The sequence below is a fragment of the Tripterygium wilfordii genome, chromosome 9 (genome assembly GCF_013401445.1).
Source record: "Tripterygium wilfordii isolate XIE 37 chromosome 9, ASM1340144v1, whole genome shotgun sequence".
Classification (NCBI taxonomy): domain Eukaryota; kingdom Viridiplantae; phylum Streptophyta; class Magnoliopsida; order Celastrales; family Celastraceae; genus Tripterygium; species Tripterygium wilfordii.
In genome coordinates, this window is record NC_052240.1 from 13,299,558 (window position 1) to 13,322,984 (window position 23,427).

General features: G+C 37.4%; 2 protein-coding genes across 2 annotated transcripts; one reads left to right on the forward strand and one right to left on the reverse strand.

Moving 5' to 3' along the window:
• The first annotated feature begins 1,209 nt into the window (after nucleotides 1-1,209).
• LOC120006057 lies at nucleotides 1,210-6,825 on the forward strand. Its single transcript, XM_038855932.1, has 10 exons — nucleotides 1,210-1,432; nucleotides 2,185-2,276; nucleotides 2,769-2,871; nucleotides 3,228-3,487; nucleotides 3,598-3,729; nucleotides 3,990-4,112; nucleotides 5,243-5,371; nucleotides 5,683-5,900; nucleotides 6,097-6,250; nucleotides 6,466-6,825. Exons 1-10 carry the CDS (start codon nucleotides 1,210-1,212, stop codon nucleotides 6,682-6,684), a joined length of 1,653 nt encoding a protein of 550 aa, XP_038711860.1. The 3' UTR covers nucleotides 6,685-6,825.
• Nucleotides 6,826-7,262: 437 nt separating this feature from the next.
• On the reverse strand, nucleotides 7,263-23,425 carry LOC120005516 (endoribonuclease Dicer homolog 3). Its single transcript, XM_038855181.1, has 26 exons — nucleotides 23,175-23,425; nucleotides 22,233-22,373; nucleotides 21,955-22,135; nucleotides 21,230-21,343; nucleotides 20,882-21,016; nucleotides 20,687-20,756; nucleotides 19,967-20,031; nucleotides 19,741-19,869; nucleotides 18,421-18,573; nucleotides 17,754-17,883; nucleotides 16,063-16,168; nucleotides 15,789-15,981; nucleotides 15,543-15,703; nucleotides 15,145-15,363; nucleotides 14,794-15,059; nucleotides 14,069-14,340; nucleotides 13,445-13,971; nucleotides 13,246-13,340; nucleotides 12,715-12,917; nucleotides 12,407-12,616; nucleotides 11,358-11,834; nucleotides 10,122-10,382; nucleotides 9,601-9,927; nucleotides 8,758-8,968; nucleotides 7,896-8,007; nucleotides 7,263-7,768 (listed from the first exon to the last, which is right to left on the reverse strand). The coding sequence occupies exons 1-26, from the start codon at nucleotides 23,279-23,281 to the stop codon at nucleotides 7,561-7,563; spliced, it is 5,073 nt and encodes a 1,690-aa protein (XP_038711109.1). The 5' UTR covers nucleotides 23,282-23,425; the 3' UTR covers nucleotides 7,263-7,560.
• Between the last annotated feature and the right edge of the window lie 2 nt (nucleotides 23,426-23,427).

Genomic DNA, 23,427 nt, shown 5'->3' on the forward strand with positions numbered 1-23,427 from the left:
CCCATTCCCAAGTGAAAGTATGGCTTTTCATATATGAATTGGCTACAATAGGTTATGCAGAAAATTGAAATAAAATAATAAAAAAAATGTATCATCACCCTTACCTGACAAAATTCCCAAACCAAGTTCACGCCCATTTGTCGACTTCAAAAAGCTAGAAACACAGGTCCCACAAACTAAGACTTCTGACATCATCCAAAACCCTAAAAGAAAAATTATCAAAACATACATAAATAAATGTAAAAACACCAACTTTGCTAGAAACAACGGTCAATTTCTCTTTTTGTTGCGGGTTACCCGAGTGAGTCGGAGGCTATAATCCTCAACTGGGTAGTAAGCACCGGTAGCAAGTATTAGGCCTATTTCCAAAAAATAAATGGAGTAAAAACTCTGGTAGAGAGGGAAGGAATCGAAACCCAGCATGACATCATAAACTACTGCAAAAATTCATAAAGAGATCAAAATCGACCCAAAAGAAAGAACAATCGTGGGAATCATCATCTCTGTCAGGACAAATTCACCCGGCGAGAGGGAATGGTGTAGTGAATAATGGGAAAAAAAAAGGATAATGAAAAAAATGAAATCCTACGAATAATTGAGGAATGAAAAGTACATTTTAACCGCACCAAACTCCACACACCGCCTTTTAACCACCATCGCTGAGAGTGAGGGTGTGGTGGTACACTCGTAATATTTGAGAAATTGCGAAACTCGGCGGGATTTGAAGACCGAAGAGATTCAAAAAAGAAAGGCAATTCAGCGCCCGTGCTTGGCTTTGCTGTAAACTTGAATTCGGTGCGATTCCCGTTCTTTCTGAAACCCCCAATAAAGCAAAAACCAAAGTAAGCCAAAGTTGTCAATACTCACTCTGCGAGAGGACTGCTATAGTCACCAGAGAGCACTACCTTCACAAAACACCACCTTTTCACATCCTTTTATAATTTGTTCTCACCAAAAGCAGAGAAAGAAAGAGAGAGGGAAATTGGAGGTAATCGTCAAAATTCTCACTTTGCCTGTGACTTGCAGTCCTCCAATACTTTTCACTCCCTCTGATTCCTCTTCTTTTCCGGGAAAATTCTTACTTCTTTCTTAAATTTTTAGGCCTGCTTTTTGGTTAACGTTTCAGTTGAAGTTTGTTTTGGTTTGCTGTGTTGAATTATGGCTGTTTATTTGATTGTGAATGTTGTAATTGTCAAGAAAGAGTAAGGTATGGCGGGTAATGGTAATGGTCGTGGTTGTAGGGTGGAAGTGATTGGTGGCAAGGGGTGTTCGAGGCTTGTGGCAGGTTTTTCATCTTCTTTGCCTTCTTTTAGAGGGGTGCGATTCTCTGAAACAATGTCTCCTGCTTCCTCCTCCTTTGGCTCCGAGACGGTGGTTCGATCAACTAGTCCGTTTGCTGGTCTCGTTATTTGTGTTACTGGTTTATCCAAAGGTATACACGATCAGTTTCCTAGTTTTTCATATCGATTTGAGTTCATGCTGTTTTTCTGATGGAATCCTTTTTTTGTTACTTTACCAGTGGATTTCGTTATCTTGCTTCCTGGTTTTAATCGATTACTGCAGCAAATATGAAATCTCTGATATACATCAACATGCTACTATTTAGCGGTTGTTGGTGTGTCGTTGCGCATACAATCATGTGTATTGTTAAATTTTATGTTGATTATGAATTTAGGACGTATATATCATAGCCCAAGCTTATTGAGTGCCTGCTTATTCATTTTTGAATTTGTTCTGGTTCCTTCTGCACAACCCAGATCATCGGTTTTAGGTTAACGTTATGAAATTGTTACCTAAAGTTGTGTAGTGGGATAACAGTTAAGAAATGCCTGAATCTGTATTACTGGGATCTGTTGATATAAGACCTTTCTTGTTTGTATGAGTGCCACATTCAAGTAAGAGGGTTGTGTTAAAGCTTAGACTGAGTAAGTGTTTCTGCATGTTCACCTATATGGCTATATGCAGTTAATGCTGATATTACAAACTGAGATAGACTCACTTCTATCATCATTTGGAATGATGCTGCAGGCAATTCCTTCTGCTATGTTTTCTTGTTTTGCTATGTTAAACAATTCATTAAAGTTTTTAACTTCAACTCATATGATTATTTGTTTCCTTGTGCATAAAGCAAGTAATTATGTTATTGCTCCAGTACATTGATACCTCTCCTTATTCTTTGATCAGAAGCAAGGAAACAGGTCATGGAAGCCACAGAGAGATTAGGCGGTAAATACAGCCCGGACTTGCATCCCCAGTGTACCCATCTTGTGGTTCAGATATCCTTTAGTTTTCTGATTATAATATTATATTACACATATCCTCTTTATCGTTACTATGTGAATGATATTTATTTACAGTTTTGGAGTGAAAAAGATGATATAAAATTTCTGACTCATTACATGCTCTCCTTTTGGTTCTTGAAAGTGAATGAGTGCCTTGGGTAGTTGGGTTGGTACTTAGTAGTATAGAAAACCATCTCTCTTTTGGTTAAGAGAAAACATACTTGGCCTGGATGACTTTATGTTGATTGTTGAACTTTCAAGATACATAAACCAGGAAGGTTCTCAGATTTGTGATGTGTGGTTCTTCTTTAATTTTTTATTGTTAAAATGTTTTTCGTGTGTTTGACCAAGATAACTTCATGTTGAACTTTCTGGACATGTAATTCAGAGAGGTCTAGTCATTAACTGATCTTGGAAAACTATATACGACGTGTGGTAATTTCACTGTTGTGTTATTATGTTCTTTTAAACCTTAACACTTGATACAGCTTTGGTGGACGTAAATTTGAGCATGCTTTGAAGTATGGATCAAAAAAAGGCCTCTTTGTTGTTACCCTTGGATGGTTTGTGGATAGTGTTCGAAAGAATGGTAAGAGATGGCTACCCTCTTTTCTCCTCTTCTTAGAGAACTTTCTAGTTATATGCTTAGCTGATTGTCAAAGAATCACACACTGATCAATGTCATTGTCTTCTCGTAACTTCAAATTTTGATGTGATTTTTTGAATTGCAAAGAGCTGTGCCTCTAATTTTTCATCATTATTCGTCTTGATTGTCTTAAAGGTGGTTAACCTTGGATTTCCCAACATCTTGTCTTGTGTATTAGTTTGAGAAGCGGAGTCTTATTTTGACGAACGTTTTATGAAAATCAAACTCTGTCACTTCCTTTGACTAAGCATGTTTTTTTGTTTAGCATCTGAAATGCTGTTGTTTTGCATATGCTGCAGTGAGGTTGAGTGAATCACGGTACACGGTCAAGAGTGTCGGAGAAACTGGCTTGTGCTTGGATGAGTTGAATCGACTTGTTGGGTTTTCTAGTGCTGAGAATTCTTGTCTTCCTGTTGGTATCCATGAGGTCAAGCGAATTGACTTCACTGACGAAGCTCAAAAACAACTCTCTGTGAAGTTCAGTAGAAACATGGACTCAAGTCTAACTGGTTGTACTATGTATGTTGATTCAGACATTTCACCTGAGCTGAAGAAGAAGGTAAATCTGAAGTTTATATTTAGAGAAATAAGTTGTTTCTTTGACCACTGGGAAGTGTTACCGTGTCTTGCAGCTCATTAAGCTCTCTGAAATATTTATATGCTTGTTAGGTTGTTGAGGTTGCCATCAGAGAAGGTACCATGATTGTAGATCAATGGTTTGTTGGTTGCAGTGCAAGTCATGTGGTGTGTGAAGGGGCATCTATACAGAGATATCTTGGACACTCCAGCAACCTTGTTACGGTGAATTATTTTACATGCATAATCTGATTCACATTAGCATCTTTTTTCCACCTTTCTTTCCACCATGGATTTTTGAGGCTCAAATTTTTTATGTGCTAAGTATCAAGAGTTCCCAGAATATTATTTTCTTGATGTGTTCTACTGGGGGTGCGTTTATCGTCAATCTGAGATGCATATATTGGATAATTGTGATTGGAAGAATGCTCTACATTACTCCTTATATCTCAGTGGAAATATAATTTGATTTTGATGTGTCCCAGCCATTGTGGGTTCTGAAAACGGTAAAGAAGAAATGTGTGCAGAGGCTTGTTCATTTGTCTGCTGATTTGGCTAGGCAAATTGGGACAATGCTTGAAAATTCCAAATACGGCATTGCAGTAGAGGTAAATTGTAGTTTTGTAGTTTGTTTCAAAATGCTACTTAGCTCTGATCCTCTTTCTATTATGCTTGAAGCACTAAGGAGCAAGCTATTAGACCTCAACCACTTCTACGTCTGTGGCACTAATCTACATGTATAACCTGCTAATATACGAAAGAAATGCTTTGGATAAATCTTGAGGATGATAAGAAAAAAAATTATGGCTAAACTTTTCCAATCCTTTTACTAGATAAATCCTTTTTTCTCAATATGCAAACACTGTGTTGTGAACAGTTACCTTATGTCGGCTAGGGGATTGTCAGGTGAACATAACTTTCGGGCAAGACATGGGTGTAATTATTCAGAAATGATAAAACTATCAAAATTCTTCTGTGGCTTCCAACCTCGCAAATTTTACTAATAGAGCAAATGTTGATCTAGTCTTTCATCACAACCTAGCTGTCACGACCTAGGGCTCACAGTTTGAAATCTTGGAAACAGCCACTTTGAAGTGCAGGGGTAAGGCTGCACACATTACACATATTACCTTTCCCCAACGCTGCCACTATGTAGGAGCTTTGTGTATGAGTTGTTCTTAAAAATCTAAGTAGCAATAATGTCTAAAATGAGGGAAGGATTTTGTGGGTAAGAAGAATAGTAAAGTCGGGACAATCAAGCGTGGGGTTATTCTGTTTGATGCCATATCATCAAATTGCACACGAATTGTGATCTCAGTAATGGGATTAGAATGGAGTGACTAAAGATGATTGTGATAAACTGCTAAAGTTAATAATTTGAACCAACTCACCAGTTGCAAAAAACTGAAAATAAGAACTTGATCAGAAGTTGTTGTTTGAGCAAGTTTTTTATTGCAAGGTGATTCTAGCACAGTCAATCAAGCTTAGCTTAGTTCCCAATTTTTGTCTAAGTTACAAGTTTCTCCTATTGTTGGGTGAAATAATACGTTGACAATCATGTTAGCACAGTTCTCATACCTCTAAGCTCTATAATTTTGATTTTTGTTCTTTCCTTACTGTATGGTCTCTTGGTTTTCCATTCATTAATTGCTGACATTTTGAGATGATTCCACTGTATATTTGCTCTAATGTTCTTATCTTTTGAAGTATAAATATTGTTTGTTGACTCTTTTCTTAGGAGAAAGGTAGGGCAAGTGTCCTTCAAGCTGCCCAGGGTTTGAGAAGGCACAAAAGCCTTGACGAAAGACAACAGACGGCAAATTTTGCCAAAAATGGGGTTAGAAATCGTCGTGGACGTCGTATGCAGGTACATGGTTGAGCATGCGTCACTATTTTGCAAATTATATTGGATAAAGGTTTTGATTACGATGATGATACTTACACTAATAAATAACTAGTGAGCTGATTTTTAACAAGGGAAGGTCCTCACTTTGTTGCATCTGCGATGTAACTGGTATTTTGCTGGTGCAAAATTTCCCATGTTGGATAATTTCGACAAATATCATTTTTTTGGGAGCTCTTGTCCTAGAATTTAGTGTGGCCTAAATATTAAAAACTGTATAAACTGTTAACTTGTTCTGATGTGAAACATGGGATATTTTACGGGTTTTTTTACAGACTTGTCAAACACCAATGCGGCCAATTACTCCAAGCAGTCTACTGGATTCAATTTGCTGGTCAATATCTGAGCCAACTTCAACTGCTTCTATTTACATGGACTCATTCAGTGCTGAAGATGGTAGTGAAAACCATACATCCATATCGTTTGATGCCAAGGGTGATGGAAAGGATTCTGAAGCTTCATTTGCAAACCTAACGCGACCACTTACAGAAAGGTTGTTGATTCCCTATGTCTCTCTCTGCTAATTAGTTCATTTATAGACCCCGATTCTGTCATAATACCATCATGCATATTTGTTATGCAGTCTTTTTCTTTAGATGGAAAGGCTTTTCTCAATTCTTTTGTGATGATCTTGATGCTGGAAAGTGCATCATCTCGCTGCTCATCCTATTCTTGCGGCTTGCTTGCAGTGAGAAAGCAGAACTGATATTTAAAAGCCACTTTCTTACCATACTGTTTCCGATGGACCGATTTGCCGAGATGGGGCATTCTTCAAGAACTTTTTTCAGTGACAATGGTTTTACATGTATACAGGCGTTGGATCATATTTATGCATTTTATCAGGTGAGTCTAAAAATGACTCCTTATTTGATATCTGTCTTTGCTAGGTTGATTTTCCTCTGTCATGAATAGTTTCTCGTATTTTGAGCTCCAATCTGTGCGGTGATATACACAGGTGTGCTAACATCATGAGATATGATATCGTTATTCAACTTTGGAATTCATCAGTAATAATACACCATCACTGGGTTTCTTCACGCGTCTGATCTTTTCTGCAGGATAACATGTCACCTGATGAAATAGATGCTGCAATTCATACTGATTCAAGGCATGCTGACCGACTTCGATCAGTGTACTCCAGCAAAGAAACACCCGAATGCGGTTATGTAAACTTCAAACGGGTAGATTTCTTAGGTAGTCGTCGGAGTTTCGAGATGTTAAAGCGAGTTAGTGGGGATAACAGTAGCAATGTGTACGAGCTCTTGATCAGAGCATAAAATACCATCCTCCATCCATGAGGGTTGGTGTCGATTTCATCACGTACTGGTTTTTCAGGGAGTTGTTGTAGTGGCTTGCAAGGACGCTCAATTTTCATGCTGAGTTGTTCTTTACGAGTCCCTGAGCTTCACGCGTATCAAAAGATCCTCCTTTCATGTATAACTACATTCCAAGAACAGTGAGGAAACAAATTTTGGTCTTTTGGATCAGAGTTGCACATACAGACAAGAGTATTGATACCGGATGTTCTAAGATACTTGTAATAATTGATTACACTTGTTCACTTAATTTTTTAAACTTAAAGTATATATAATTTTTTAAATTGATGCAGATTTTTCATTTTTATCTAGGACACTCATTATCTTTTTAATTAAAGTAAATATGATGTAGATGAAGATTAAAAATGTTTTTTCAATGATTATTGTTTTTGATTCTTGTGGGGTTTATTATATGTTTTACATAAACCTGACAAGCAATTCAGCAATAAGATTTTGAGAATCAAATCGGTCATCGAATTGGAAAATTTATCGGTTCAAAATTTAAAACTTCAAACAAGATTTAAATCGGGTTCAACATGGTTAATTATTAAATACATCTTTATTTAAATATAAATAGTACTAATAACAGCCGGTTCCTTAGTTCACCGGTTCATATGTTGTTGATTGGACCACATACAAGGCCAGTCCGGTTTTCAAAACACAATAATTTACAATAGGTACCCACCCATTTGAGTCCGTTCAATTTACAAATAACCAGCTTCTAATTCTATTATTGTTCTCTGAGAAATATGAAGGGGATGGTAGACTTATGGAAATCATCCCCATCCTTTCATTTACCAAGTTAAAAATCATAATAAGCTGAGACTGGGAGAATTATTATGGCTCACCAATGATGAGTTTGCCCAGCCTTTTGAGCTCATAAAGCAAGAAAATTGCAGCGGAGTCGAAAGAACTCTTCTTGTCAGCCTTTGGTTCTCCCATGCATTCAACAACACCAAATCCCGGTATATGTAAAGTCACTTTTGATTCAAAGCTACTAAACCCCGTCTTTTTCTCGGGGCCTTCGCCAAATTCAATGGGAGTTCTGCGGGAAGAAGATTTTAGTGCAGCAAAACATCATATTAGTTGAGCCTACTATAAGAAAAGTCGTGGGATGCTTTCAATAAGTAAAAAATGTTCATAAATATTGTTCAATCAGTTTCAGTTATAACCTTGATTTGTGTTCGATTGTGTCAAATACAGGAACTGGCCACTGTACTTTCTTGCAGACTTCGAAGAGAGATGTTCTTGGTCCTCCTTTCTTCATATTGATTGAAGCAATAACTGTAAACAAGAACCCTTTTCCAATTAATCGATAACCCCAGCTCTTCCTTTAGCTTTATATGTACATCTCAATAAAGCAAACAAGGAAATGGACTTTCAAATGTAAAGCTGGAAAGATTACTTGCAGGAATCAGAACAAAAAATTCATGTACACCCGAAGAACTAGTCACATGGTAAGTGGTAACTCAATGAGAATGCAGATACAGATACCAGATTAATCGTGTTTATGCATTGTTCTCTGACGGTGATTTGCAAAAGTGAGCAAACATGGAACTCCGTTTTCTATATTTATGGCATTCGTATCTAGACCAAGATTGCTACCTAAAAGGCTAACTAAAACTGGGGAGAGGGGAGTTTGATCATATAAAAATCTCAGAGTCTATCGTAGCACAAGACTGGAATAATTTTTCCCACGTTCGTTTAGACGATTGAAACTTCCCACCTGAAAATCATACTAGAACATATGAACCACCTAAAGATTAAATGACAACGCAAGCTTCACACTATTACAGGCTTATAACATTGCCAGTCCACAAGCTTCACTGAATCCGATGTTACTTCATTTTAATGTTTTGAGGGTTGGCTATCTCTAAAGTACGTACCACCAAGGAAAAGAACAGAAGACTGTTTGAGCAAAAGAAAGTGAAGGGAGACTAAGAAACATAGAGTCAAAACATTGAAGCCCAACAAACGAATATAAGATGAGAATTTCAGTAAAATGTACACAATGAGTTAGTTAAAGGTGTGGACCTGGAGTGTTGGGGCTCGAGGTTTTTTTAGAAGTCCCGTTCACAGTAGGACCTCCACTTGGCTCTACAGTCAGTTGACTTTCAGTTTTCTTATGCTTTTTCGACACGGGAGGTTCTACAGAATCATCCTCGGTTGGTTCGCTGCTGATATCTATGGCACCATCAGCACCCTTGTTCCTCCTCTTGGAATCAGCTCGGGAGATTCCTCTAACCTGTTTCAATACAAGTGTTAAATAGCTGTAATAACCAAGTCATGAAAATATCACCATGAAATTTCCAATTGCAACATGATCAGTCAACAAAATGTGATCAAGACCAATCAAACTCTAGGCATAATATTTATTCACTGCTTAAATTCCACCATTGTCTGGCATAAAAAATGAGCACTTCTCGAGAAAATAGTATTACACAATAGTTTAGTGGTGGACATCCGACATCACTACAGTATTAACGGGAAAGGAGAAAAAGCATTTCATTGTCATAGGTTCTTTCCGAATATTTTGCATGGCTTTTGTAACCTCTCGACTTAGACCAAGAATCAACATGAAAAAGGGGAGAGGATAACACATTCTTTTGGGAAAAACATATACAAGGCCGTGCCTTGATCCAGTATTAAAAACCATTTGGAGCTACAAAACGAAGAAAAGAATAAGCTAGAAGAAACTTCTGTGCAGCTACAAATTTCTTTCTCAGAGCTTCTAAAGATAAATGTTTAATCATTGATTGGGGAAATTTCTTTTCAAGGGATTTAGACTTAGTTGTTGCTTTTGATTATTATGGCTCACCAATGAGAAAAACGCATAAGAAATAATAGCATACAAGCAGTCTAAGAGTCTTAACAAACCTTGAGTTGCTTTAACAAATAAGAAGCTGCTTTTCCTTTTGCAGCCTTTCTTGTCCGGTCGTGTCCCTCTCCAACTAAAAGAGCATCTTCAAGCTGTAGCCTGAGCTCAGTATGCACTGTTTCCCCCTTTTTCGTACAATTTTCTTTCACAAAATATCCAAGTGAATCACACAATTCATTCAGTTCACGCCATGGGGGCAACTCAAGTTTCTCAAGGGTTACAATTGGAGATAGTAAAGGTTTAAATATTGCCCAAACTTCCTCTATATTCATCTTGGCGTCAAGCAAGATTGCCCCAGCAATACTTTCCACAAGGTCACCAAGTGCCTACAACAAATAACACGACGGGCAGAGTGAAAAAAAATGATACGCAAAGCACCAAACCACATAACTTTATCCAAATGAAAAATATGTTCAGCAGTGACATAATTTGTCTGGCCACAAGCTTTGCTAGATGCTTTATCCAAATGAAAAAACTGCAAGAAAAATCAATAATAATTTGGGCTTGCACGAGATCTTACCTTAGGACCCTTTAGGCCTTCAAGAGATGGAGAATCATGAAGATAATTTACATATTCAGTTATTTGGCTTGATAGTAACGTAGAACAATGTTGAAGATGCTCATAAAGGCTGTGTCTCACAGCAACTTGAGCGAAATTCTCATTACTAACAGAAGCTGAACGCAAGTCGGTCAACTCGCCAGGATCAAGTTCTGCGTGTTTCTGATAGAGATACCGGGTAATAAGCAGGTCCAAAACAGAATCTCCAAGAAATTCAAGCCTCTGCAAAAATTAGGATGTTAAGAGAGTAAAAGTAAACAACTCTCATGCACTGCATAGCACAATTTTGGGGATATGCAGGATATATGCAAGCCTTAACTCTACATAATATGTGGAGAGGCTATTTCCAGGAATTGAACCTGTGACCTCTAGCTTGCAACCCTACAACTCTATCACTAGGCCACATGTTCCTTTGTAGGAAATTAAAAAGAGATTATGCAAAACATCATCTATTATTGCACATGTTGTGGATTCAAAGGTACTATTCACCTAGCATATTTTCAGCAAGGGGCCCCTTCTTTTACTGAACATTTTAACTCTAAGTAACCGTGGATTCACAAAAGATCAAAGTCAAAGTGCAATTTTTTTTTTCTAAAAATTCTAATATCATTATTCTGCCTACACTTGGAACAATTTTCTCCCCGTATACTAAGAACTTCAATCACCACAAGAGTTTGGTATCACAATTGGAAAAATAAAGACTTAAGAAATTTGTTCACTCGTTAGCAAGTGGAAACCAAAGAGAGTTTTTTTTCTCCTTTTCTTTTCATACTAGGTATGGATGTGTTGGAAAAAAATCTTTGATAAGGCAGCAGATGGTGGTTTCATAAATGGTTTAAAAGCGTGTTGAAACTCATTATCTTTTGTTTGTAAACAATACTTCAATCTTTTGTCGTGCAGAATGGAGCAGCTATTGACTGTTGGGCATTCGTTTTGCCATTGAGGAGGTTTTGGGTCTAAATCCAACCTTGGGAAGAGTAGCCTAGTGGCATTGGTGAAATTTTCAGATGTAGCATTGCCACAATTCTGACCCAATATGTGGGCCTGCTACTTGGGGCTAGGCACACTGATGGTATGCTGAGAAAACCAAAGTAGAGACTTGATAGCAAAAAAGAGGGAGGCCGGAAAATATGCAGAAAAGAGCAATAGAGAACAACGTAGATGCAAAAGTATTAGTAATTAACATTTAAAAGTTACCTGGTAGCAATAGTTAACACCTTGTTCTTCCTCAGATGCATGTGTAATAGCCTCTTGCAAGAAAAACTTAACAGCAAATTTATAACCAAGCTTTGACTCTAGGCTGCTAATCTCCTCGACTTTTGGAATGTAAGATCTTAAGGATGCACTTTTAATGGCTTCGAGTAGTAACGATGGCTCAAGTTCAGAGTCCATACCCAGCCACTTCATGAGATGAAGAGCACCAGCCAATCCGCCACTTACATAGTATGCTCCTATGAGGCTTTCGACACAGTCGGATACGGTTTTTGAGCCCATCCATCTGTGACCCATATCACAGCACTTCCCGACCACAACTTTTGGGTCTTCAGTTTGAAACTTTGAATCCAACGGCACTTCTAATGTATCCACTCCACATTTACAGGGAACAGAACGAAGAGAGCGCTGTCCTGGGGCAATCCAGCGGCAGGGTTCAAATGCACTATCCCGTATGTATCCCTGTCACGTTGAATGATAAACCACAACAGTTCATAAGATTAGATGCAGAAATGTCATTTCTTTTGAACAATAAAGGAATTTATTAACTGATATGTGCATGGGCATAATATCCATTGATGCAATGTTAGCGACCAATTACGCATAACCAAAAGCACCATGCCTAAGACATAAACTATTTGCATTCAGTGAAGACTGGAAAGGCAAATCAGCATCTTGACAAGTTTATCAAATGTCACAAAAATACTTGATGGTCGTACCGTTAAATTCAATAGTTACCACAATTATGTATTCCTAGATTACTAAAAATGTAATAGTTAGTTCTAACTAGCATTCAACACCTCATATGTGGATGCAAGCATATCAACCGAGAAAAGATGTTCAAGAATTATGGGTCAAATTTTATACTTCTATCACTGTATTCCAGTACAAATATAGATAAATTCTATAAATAAATACCATAAGAATAGAAATCATGCATACAACAGAATGAGAATGGATTATGCATAAATTTCTGTGAGATTAAATTTGGCTTATGAAAATACCGAAGCTAGAAGATACAAGGATCAGAATACCTGCAATTTGCAATCCGTTCCCAATTTATAAAGAGTTGCATTACAAACAGCCAATGACCGCCGAGCAGATAATTGGCCTTCATGTTTCTCAGGACATCTTAGGTAGAGATGGCAGCTTACAGCATACTTTAAAACCGAATCCCCAAGCAATTCCAGTCGCTCCATAGAAAAGTCTTCACAACATCTGAGTGTCGTAAGTGCTTCGAGAATCTAAGAATAAAAATTAAATCCGATTAACTGAAATAATAGATGATTTCTAAGATTATGGTCAAACAAAATGAACCATTTAACTGAGTGATGAGACAAACCAATGAACTCGGTATGCGAAAGTCGCAAGAACGACAACTGATTTCTTGTCGAAGCTGATTGGCTAACATAAGGGTCTCCAGACGGTACATCACAGATGGTAATAAGTAAAGTGATTTTACCACACTTATTGAAATGTCAATGGTTACGAGTAGCTCAGGTGGGATATGAACATAAAATCGCTGCTTTACACCTTGCGAAGGACCTGCTCATTTACAACAAAGATATAGCATCAGATGAGCATAAAATGTGACTGCATTGCTAAATCAATTTGAAAAGTGTACAAATGAACCAATACGCTTATTTCATTTACTTAGAATATTAGTCTAGATAAATAATGTGAATTGAGTTATGAAAAGTGTTGGATGATGTGGCAGAGTGTAGGAAGCTGCAGGAGAACTTCACTGCCACCAGAGGCTAAGGGATTCAGTTTCTGAGGCAGAATGAAATGGAGGAAAACCAATTTCATGAGAGAGAAACCATGAAGAAAGGGTCATTCACCTATCTGGTTTTCAGTTTGCAAATTAACAAACCTTTACTAGTGAAGTCTACAAGCAGGTTATGTGCATTATGACTTTGCTTTAATCGCAACAAAGGCTGTCCAGGATGCCGCAGCACAATCCCATACCTGATCAAAGCATCCATTATATATCAAAACATCCATTATAAATAACTGCTGCACGGAAAATATACTACAGGAAGAAAATATAAGCAGAACCGCAGATAACATACTTTTTGTTGAAATACTCGGCATACGAAGCATACTCTGGTGGGTCGGCATCCGTGTTACCATCAAAGGGACTCTCAGCAGATGTCTCACTCATTACCTCAACAACGGAATAGATTTTTCCAGTATGAATAGCCAATACGACCATACAGTTGGCATTGTTCACGTCAACCAAACTATTAGCAAAGTGGATTAAACCTTTGTTATCAGTTTCAGCCAAACCATTTATACAAGGTGATGGATCTACCCCGTGACCATTACAATGCTCAGCACCCACGGAAGATTTTTTCTTCAAATATTCTACCACAGAAGTGCAAGCATTTACTCCTTTCCAATTTAGTCCACAAGATTCATGACTAGCATCCAGCATTTCAAGCGGCAGAAGCAGATACATGTATGATGTGCACCATAAAGAATTTGTTTCTTTCTGAAGTAAAAATTCTCTCTGCTTTCCAGAAGATTTGGAACTGATGAACAGCCTCCCGAACAAGCCATTAAAGAAAAACTCCTGAAAGCACCTTGCTCTCATCATCTGTTTTTCCCCAATTTTGGGGAGGAAGAAAACAAAGGCTTTATTAGTGCGGTTCCCACAAAGAGGGAAAAAAAAAGTCTAGAAATTACATATATACCTGTTCTGCATTCAAATGCACTGGCCCACATGCAAACACATGAGATTTCACCTTCTTTGCAACCAAGTGAAGTTCCAAGTCAATGTTGCCAACATCATCAGCAAGCTTAGACTCAGTCAGAAGCATAAATCCAGAATAAATCTCACTGATAACATTACATGAAAATGTTATTTTATAGGCATGAAAAGTGGCACCATCAGAACTTTCCCCCCAACTTCCAGATAGTGCATGAATGGGTACAGTCCCATGTAATTCCTTCCTTTTGGTTGTTCCTTCAAGCACCAAAAAGAACAATTAAAGGGAAGAAGGTAAAGATCAGATACAAAAACTCACAGAAGAACAAATAAAAGACCACTAGATTTCAACAGTAAGAAACAGTCTGAAACAAATAAAAGTTATGAAAACCCAGCCTTTTGCAACAACCATCGGTGCAGAAAGATCAAATGACACCCTCTACAGCAAGGGTATTGTGAGATTGCAATTTCAAGTGTGAAATGATTTTTTTGTATTATCATTATTAATTTTGAGCATAAAAAATACAGCTAATGGGAGACGCAATTCCATGGTCAAGTGCATCATGGCTCAAATCCTACTCCTGAGTACATCAGATTAGAATGGCAAAAAAGAGCCTCTGAAAACAGCAGTGGTGGATCACCAATTATGATAATAGCAAGTAGTCATAGTATTTGTGCCAAGCATGTCAGTAGTTCTCCTCAAATGCATACCTGCACCTGGAGCAGATCCTTTGCTTTTTGACATGAGATCATGCTCTAATGGCTCTTCAATAGATGGTAGAAGATGATCATCCAAAGCACCTATTTGATGCAACTTCTTACAAGCATCCAAGCATGCTAGCTGCTTTGCCACATGAGAACTTCTACTTGCTGGGCCTACTATTGTTTGAAAAGCTGCATTAGGAGGTAGTTTTATTGTACACTCACAAGAACCTCCAGAAAATGAAAGCTCAAAACTTGGCCTCGGTTTGTAGTACCTAAATCACACGGTAGCCAATTAGGACCAATGCCAGATCAACTAAGCATATTGTTGAACAATTAACTATGAGAATATGTCCCTACTTGTCACCAGGGAGCTTCTCGCAATACTTTTGTAAGAGGCTGACACTAGAATCTGCAGTAACAGAAGCTCCAGTCTTATCGACGACATATATGTCCATCTCCTTGAAATGACATGCTTTCATGACGCATGTGTCAGGATCTCTCTTTATGGCCGTCTCTGTCATTGAATACTCACTCCTGATAATATCAAATAGTTGATTCCTTTGTTTCATGTTGCCCCTATAAAAACATGCATAACTTGAGTCAAGTTACAACATCATAGGCATGATTAACCAAGCATGAGAATACTATGACAAGAAGACTCAAATTACTTGAAAAGAATTTTAGTCCAACAATTATATGATCACCCAATCAATTTACCAAACACAGACACACGTCCAAGATGGAAAGAACATCACCTCTCAAGCATCACGACAAATTGGGAATCCCTTTTCCGAGCTCGTCCCCGGGATTGAACATAGCTTCGAACTGTCTTGGGTAGATCAAAACGTATTACACAAGAACAGTTTGGCATATCAACACCTTCCTCAACCACATCAGTAGAAAATAATAGATTGACCTTGCATAGATTGAATACACAATAATTATTGGGTTTGGAACAAAACTCCCTACAGGCCACTCCTGCTATATAGCAGATAAGGTACCTTCCCAGAACGAAATGATTCCAACGTGTCTTTTTGTGCTTTTGGTGCCAGTGCATCAGCTGAGGTATTACTTCCCGTAATATATGAAACTGTCAAATGAGCTAAACATGTAACTCTCTTCACAAATCTTTCAATCACTTTAGCTGCAACGATTCTTTCAACAAATATAAGGCAAAATACTTGCCTATCGACTCTGCAACCACAAGAATAACCATAAGTCAACTTTCTACAGTACTTAAGTAGATTGATCAATGAAGATATGTAGTGTTATTACCCAAATGATTGGAAAAGTTGAAGAAGTTCGTGCAGTTTTGGAGTTACGCAGCCTGAATCCACTGCATCTAAAAAGTAAACACCAGAATCCAAGAGATCTTGGTATCCTGAGGATAGATTAAGGATATAAAAGTTATGTATCAAACTCAAATATAAAGCCAAATGTAGTGGTAGCATATGAAACCATTTCTGATATGACTCTGACAGACAAAAAAGAATATTTCACATGTATATGCATACACATTACAAAATCAGGCAAATATCACTTCACATCTGTTCTTCAAAATACCAAAAAGTGCACAGTAATTAAGTACACTAGAAAACGTAAATCGGACATCCTATTAAAAACGCAAATACCTGAGTTGGCCTCACACCAACTAGAGCAACTCAATTATCAATGAGGCTCCTAATCATCTTTCAAGAAAAGACAAACGCTACCCAAATCTGAAATAAGAAACAAACGGACAATGGAAGACTACACCAAAATGCTTCATTTTCTTTGCTGCTTTAATTCACTTGAATACAAAGGCGAAGAAGCACAAGATCGCATTTGCAGTTACTAATCACTTATGGGAACCACTAGTGGATTGGGTCCAGTTTATTGAGAAGCATTTTGCTTACCATTCGACTCTAGCATGAGAAACAGAACACTGAAGGACTGTGCAGGTGAATTCACAGTAATAATCAAACAAGTGAGAAAGACAGAGATTGCTCAACTGAGGCCACCACTAATGACAGAAACAACTAATACAAGTTTCACCAGAAGAAGGGGGTAAAAAAACTCCGCGTAATGTGGGCAAAACACTTATCACTTTTCAATGCAAACTGTTATAATATGTATAAATGATGTGAAATACCCCAACCCAACAAGTTAACTTATTGGGTCGAATGAAAAAGTAACAAATCTTAACATGGTATCAGAGCATAAGCTCTTAGGTTCAAACCTTAACTTCCGCAATTTAAACCCCCATTTGTGCTGTCCCAAACTCCCAAGTGGGCACCCTTGTGTGTGTTTGTTGTTGCCCCAAGTGTGGGCCTTTATGAGAGTAGCCCTAGTGTTGGGCCTCGTTTGTTGAGCATGAGTTAAGCCGTCGGATTGCCAGCCCACACATGAAGGGGAGTGTTAGAATATGTATAAATGATGTGAAATGCCCCAATCCAATATAAATGAGGTAAAATGCTTCAACCCAACAAGTTAACTTATTAGGTTGAATGGTAAAGTGACTAACCTTAACACAAACAATCCAGGTTTAATAAGCTACTGTAATGTGCCTTCACCAACAAGGCATTTAAAAACTCAACCATGACTTGCAATAGTAGACCTTTCCACCGATTTCGCTCACAATACAAATTCCATATCAATAGAATGAATACAGCTATGCATGTTAAGGTAAACCAACAATCTAGTGCAAAACTTTCAAGATGTTCAGACACTAAGACATGACATGGAACCTTGAAACATAAGCCAAGTATGAATCTGTCTTGGTTGATTCCACTCGGTGGATAAAACATAGAGCTGCACCACAAACAATGCGGATATTGACCTATCAACAAACCTAACAACATGATGGAGACAATAGAAATTGTTGACATATTAAAAAGAAAAACAAACCACTATAAAGTGGAGTTGCCAACAAATGCACACATTTTATTAACATGGCACAGGACAGTAAAAGCTTCTACACAACATACCTTGCGGCAAAAAATTTCCAATTATGCATAACACATCCTCGAGAAAATATTTATACTGCAAAGAGATCTCACTGTACACTTCACATTCCTCTTTGGCATGGGGAAAATTCTCCAAGCAAATTTTGACAGCCTATAAAAGAAATAAATAAAAAACATTTTAGAAGGACCACATGATGGAACTCTCTCAATAGCATTCATTAATTAATCCACTGATAGCAAATGCGAGTGTCCAAATGCATATCTATAGGTTATTTTAAGTTAACATTCCTGATCCTTTTCTAAGACTTTCCTCCAAAAAAACTAGTACGAGTACAAATTTAATTAGGGACTTGACTTATCAAATAACATATTAAAAGACCCCAATGAACCTTTCTCTAAGATCCATGCTTACAGTGATAAGATTCCTGCATAGGAGAATTCAAACATAGATTATTATTCTCAAGATGAAGACAAACAAATATCATCGGTATGTAATGGTTGTAATCGTCGCCAAAATATCTTTGACCCTTCATACCAACAAAAGAATCTATCCACTTTCACTATGCCTTGTCAGCAAAAATATATCCTTGAATTTGTAAATCAGAGGAAAAATAATTACACCTCTTCTTCTTTAACAACAGCAGTCTTCTATCCCTCTTTAGACAAGGATTGTGAAAGTAAGATTTACCTCTTGAGCACATATGAGACCAAGATTGTCAAGGCAATACAAAATCTTTTTGTGGCCATTGGACAATTGCTTTCGGAGTTTCTCGAGCTTATCATCAGTGTCTTTATAAGAACTTCGTAATGATCCATGCAATTTTACCAATAAAGCATCAAACTGGAAACAAAAGAAAATTTTAGCATCCCCACAACTGTTTGCGACACATCTTGACATTCAAAATTTGTAAGAACTTTGCAATGATCCACGCAATTTTACCAATAAAGCATCAAACTAGGGAAAAAAAAGAAAAAGAAATTTTGAGCATCCCCACAACTGTTAGCAACACATTACACATCTTGACATTGTAAATTTGTTTGAAAGTGCAATCATATACCCAAGTATAGATTTGCATATATTTACGTGATGCACTTAAGGTGTCATGATTGTACAATATTTGATGTATGATACACGATAAGAATGGTACAATAGGCTTGCGTAAAATGAATTTGTTTTTTTTGATAAGTAATAATCACAAGATTCATTGAAGTGTGCTATTTCTACCAGCATGAAGAATGGCAACAAAATGGAAACACAAAAAACACAGAAAACAAATTACCTTCTGCTGTGACCAACCAACAGAAGTAACAAAGGTAAAACTTTCACAGGCATGACAAATTTGCAACTCCTGTTTCTGGGTTGTCTTGACTCTTGTGTGAGGGCAGATGAGAACATGGGGGTGGGTATTCTGGACCCATGAGATAGGACTGAAGAAAACTGTGTCATCCAACAAGGCTACAACTGCCAATGAAAAGGACACCAGAGAACTACTGGACTCGGAGGAGACGGGAACTTCTTGTGTGGAGACAGACAGAGAGAGACAAGGAGTTTCCATTTAGCAGAGGAGAATGAGTAAAGAGAAGTCCGGCAGAATGTGATGGGATCATATGTCCAGTTTAAAAAGACCCACAAAGGGCCAAAGCATGGACTTCCAAAGTAATGGCTGATAACCAACTAAAAAGACATACAAAAGACTGCTTAAAACAACTGTGTTTACTGGAAATAACATCAAAGGAGATCATGTAGGATTCTCTTAGATTTAAAAGGATTTGGCCCTCGTAAGTCTTTTGACTTTTGGCCTTTAAACCGCAAAATGGTATCACTTATTTAATGCTGCCCGGTACAATAACTGCAAACAAAATATTTTTGTGTATATCTATAGAAATTTTTTTAAAAAAAAACTGACCGTTAAAAGGTCAAATACAATGATAGATGCGATAGGATACGTCAAAAATAGAATATCAATAGATGCTATTCACAATTTGACAACTATGGATGCAGTAGTACCTTGAACCATGAGGCTTCAATCTTCTCTTTCAAATCTGAACTAGAATTCGCTTGGTCATAAAATATACTACTTTCCTTTGCAGATGGAATATATATGTCTACTTCTGTCCTGCATTCAACAGTATAAATCTGCAACAGCAGCACATAGATGTTCGAGAAATATATGCGTCAGCAGTTGCATGCCCATAATCAATGCAGGATTGTCGCAATTAAAAAATAGCATTACCTGTGAATCTAAGATGCTTTCAAGTTGTGATATCTGATCCTCACAATCCATGGTGGATGAAACACCTGATGTGCAAAGCCGCATTAAGAAATGCATTCAAGAAGATGGCACTTCATCTATGTTGCTAATAAGTCTATAGTGGTACACAGCATCAATGTATTGCCAATGTCACAAGGTTTACATATAGGGAGCATCTTTAAGGATATAATATATCCCATGATAAATATATCCCATCAATGTATTGCCAGATTTCTTATGTTGGATTAATTATCTCTCATGGTATGAGACGAATATTAAACGAATATTCAACCACAAGGGAATAATTTGTTGGCGTTAATGCTACGCGTTGTCATCCAAATATAGACTGGGAAATTTTGATTCCAGAGCAAATTGTTCCAGATCACGCGACTCCATACATTGTAAGTTAAATGACACAGCGACTCCATGAAATAGTTGATTTCACTTTGAAGCTCGTGATATATTATATTTGGATAGGGGGAAAAAAAGGATGTCAGCTTTGGTACCAAGACTCCAGTGAAAAAAAAAAAAACCCCTGGGACTTATTGTTGTTACAAAAATAGCTGTCGTGAACAACTCTAAGATCAATCACTTGACTTTCATACTAGGCATCTGATTCAGTAAGTCTAAAATATTGTCCACGCTCTCAAGTTAAATAATAGGGCAATTTCTTCAGAAAGGAAGTTTAGTACAACGTTTTACCTCTTCTAACAACAGGTGATGCAGTCATCCCAAAAATCCTTGGCTTGTTACTTGATTTATGGTAAAATTCCTTCATCAATATAATCACACGTATAGATATTAACCACGCAAAAGAAATAAAGTTAAGGAAGAATAATTGGAAAGATGACATGAAGTACAACCACATGAAAGATTCTATAAATAGATTATATTAACCTTCATTATTTTTGCATAGGGATGGTTTCCTGTAGCACGATGACACTCGTCAATTATCATTAATTGCAACATCTCTATACGCAAGAATGCCTTTCTCAAGGCATCCAAGAGAATCTGGGGTGTCATGACCAGTATCTATCAGATCAAAAAGAGAATATGAAATTAATTCGGAAGCTATCAATTTATAAGGACATGAACAAAAGCATATCAGTTATAAGAACATGAACAAAAGGAGCATATCATCTATAAGTGCACCATCACAAGGTAAATATGTCAATATGGCTTAACATGTGAGAAAATATGCTCATAATACGGTATGTCATTGCATGAGCTATTCAACAAACTTACATCATGCTCACTGCTTTCCTTTTCCCAGCTCTTCAAATTCCACTCATCAACCCCCAAGGCACCATAGTACTGCCCCACCTCGAGATCTGTATGAAGTTTAATAACCTCAAATTGCTGCATGTACAAATGACCAAACCAGTTATGCTCTCATGAAAAAGGTCCAGTAACAATGTAACATTACAAAAGAAGGGACAAAAAAAATTTGGCATAAAAAGCTATTATAAGCGACATCCAATCACATCATCCTCATTACCACCATCATTCAAGATTTCAAGCCTTAATTGAAATAATGTGAATCTTTAACGAAATAATGCAGAGTCCGCTACGTGATTCTCTCTCACCATAATATCCAATCACATGTAAAATCTAACATAAGCAACATGCCTGCTACATGTTTCGCTTTCACCATAGTATCCAATCAAATGTAAAAGCTAACAAAAGCAACATGTCACTACATGATTCTCTTTCACCATAATATCCAATCCACAGGTCACTACACGATTCTCTTTCACCATAATATCCAATCACATATAAAAGCTCACATAAACAACATCCAATCACATCACCAACCACAGCACCATAATCTAAACTTTAATCCCTTTTCGTAAGCTATATGAATCCATAACGAAAATAATTAAGTAATTCTCTTTCACCATAATAGCCAATGACAAAAATTTTAAAAATTATAATAACAGCAGCAAAGATAACGTCTTTACAGAACACACCTGATTAACAAGGTGAACCGTAGGAGCCAAGAAAATAATTAACTTTTTATGGCCATTGGTCTTCAAAGTTAGACCAATGTCCTTGATCAGCATTACAGCTATCATGGTTTTCCCGGAACCAGTATCCAGGACTGCTACGGTGTTCCTCCTCTTTGCAACCTCGTATATCTGCGATTGATATCTACAACAACCCACAAAACAAAAAACAAAATCAAACCCAACAAAGTTCACTACAAGAAAAACAAACAAACCCAGTAAAAGAATCACATTAAACAAACCTTCTGGGTATGAATTCCTTGGGATTGCTGCAAGATGGTTCTTTATCATCCAAAGCACCAAAGTCAGTACCCTCCAAGCTTGAATTCATCACATCAAAGCTTCGTTTAAGGGGATTATACTCTTGCATTGGAGAATCCATGCTTAATAAATAATATAAAAACAATACAATCAGTTTCCCGAATGCAGAATTGCCGGGACTGAAGCACACACAACAAACGTGAAGAAAAAAAACCCTAAATCAACAACCCAGTTGGGTTTTAGGTCTTATTGGCAAGAATTGGGTGAAAATTTTTGTGTTCTCGCTTCTTTAAGAGAGAACAACAGAGGAAACGTTGAAGGCATGAATGAAGGAATGAATGCTCTCGACTCACACAGTGCCCAGTAAATAGTTTTCCTTATTTTCGTTGGGTTAACTATTTTTTTGGGGTCTTTTGTCTCAGAATCATGGCTTTTTTAGTTTTCCTAGTTGAGTTTGGACCTATTAGGGACAGCAGAAGAAAGACGAGGTCTTTGAGGTACTTGGGTTTCTGAACTAAAACGGTGGTTTGTTGTGGGTGTAGATTGTATTAATTCCACACGCAGTTTGGTGCGTGAGGACACTGACCAATTAGATTTGAACAGGTGTCCCTTCGGTTGGACCCCACAAACCTTGTGCAAACGGCAAAATGACTTTATTACCAAATACATCCTTTGTAAGGAAAAGAGCAATACAGTCTTGTAAGGTAAATACAGTCTTCAATTATGATATGATAAAGCCTTTCAAATCATATAAACATTTATTTTTCAAAAAATGTACCAATCGCTGATTACTGTAATTCATGAATCCAGAGAACGTATATGTTCCTTAAAAAAAGAAAATATATATATATGTATGTATATTTTCCTTCAAATATCAGTGATTTTGCTTTAGAGGAAAAGTAAAAAAGCTCAAGTTGATGTACCAAAACTGGGCAAGAGTTCTCATCATTTGTGAGTACCAGTATGCGGCACAAGGGAATGAGGGACGACACCCCTTCGTCACAATCAAGAACATGCTTCGAGCCTGCATGATTCAACCCAACAGTCCAGAGAACAGAAAACACTCTCTAACTGGGAAAAAGCCACCTGCATAGCAAGCAATCTGGGAAAAGAGAACATTCTTTCCAGAGGATTAACTGACGAAGAAAAGCAATAAGAAATAGATGGCATACTGAT

Coding starts and splice junctions, on each gene's coding strand:
- LOC120006057 (XM_038855932.1), top strand. CDS start 1,210: ATGGCGGGTAATGGTAATGGTCGTGGTTGTAGGGTGGAAGTGATTGGT. Junction 5,901..6,096: donor ACGCGACCACTTACAGAAAG/GTTGTTGATTCC, acceptor GCTTGCTTGCAG/TGAGAAAGCAGAACTGATAT. Junction 6,251..6,465: donor ATATTTATGCATTTTATCAG/GTGAGTCTAAAA, acceptor TCTTTTCTGCAG/GATAACATGTCACCTGATGA.
- LOC120005516 (XM_038855181.1), bottom strand. CDS start 23,281: ATGCAGGCTCGAAGCATGTTCTTGATTGTGACGAAGGGGTGTCGTCCC. Junction 22,136..22,232: donor AAGGAATTCATACCCAGAAG/GTTTGTTTAATG, acceptor GGGTTGTTGTAG/ATATCAATCGCAGATATACG. Junction 10,383..11,357: donor GTGTTAACTATTGCTACCAG/GTAACTTTTAAA, acceptor TAATTTTTGCAG/AGGCTTGAATTTCTTGGAGA.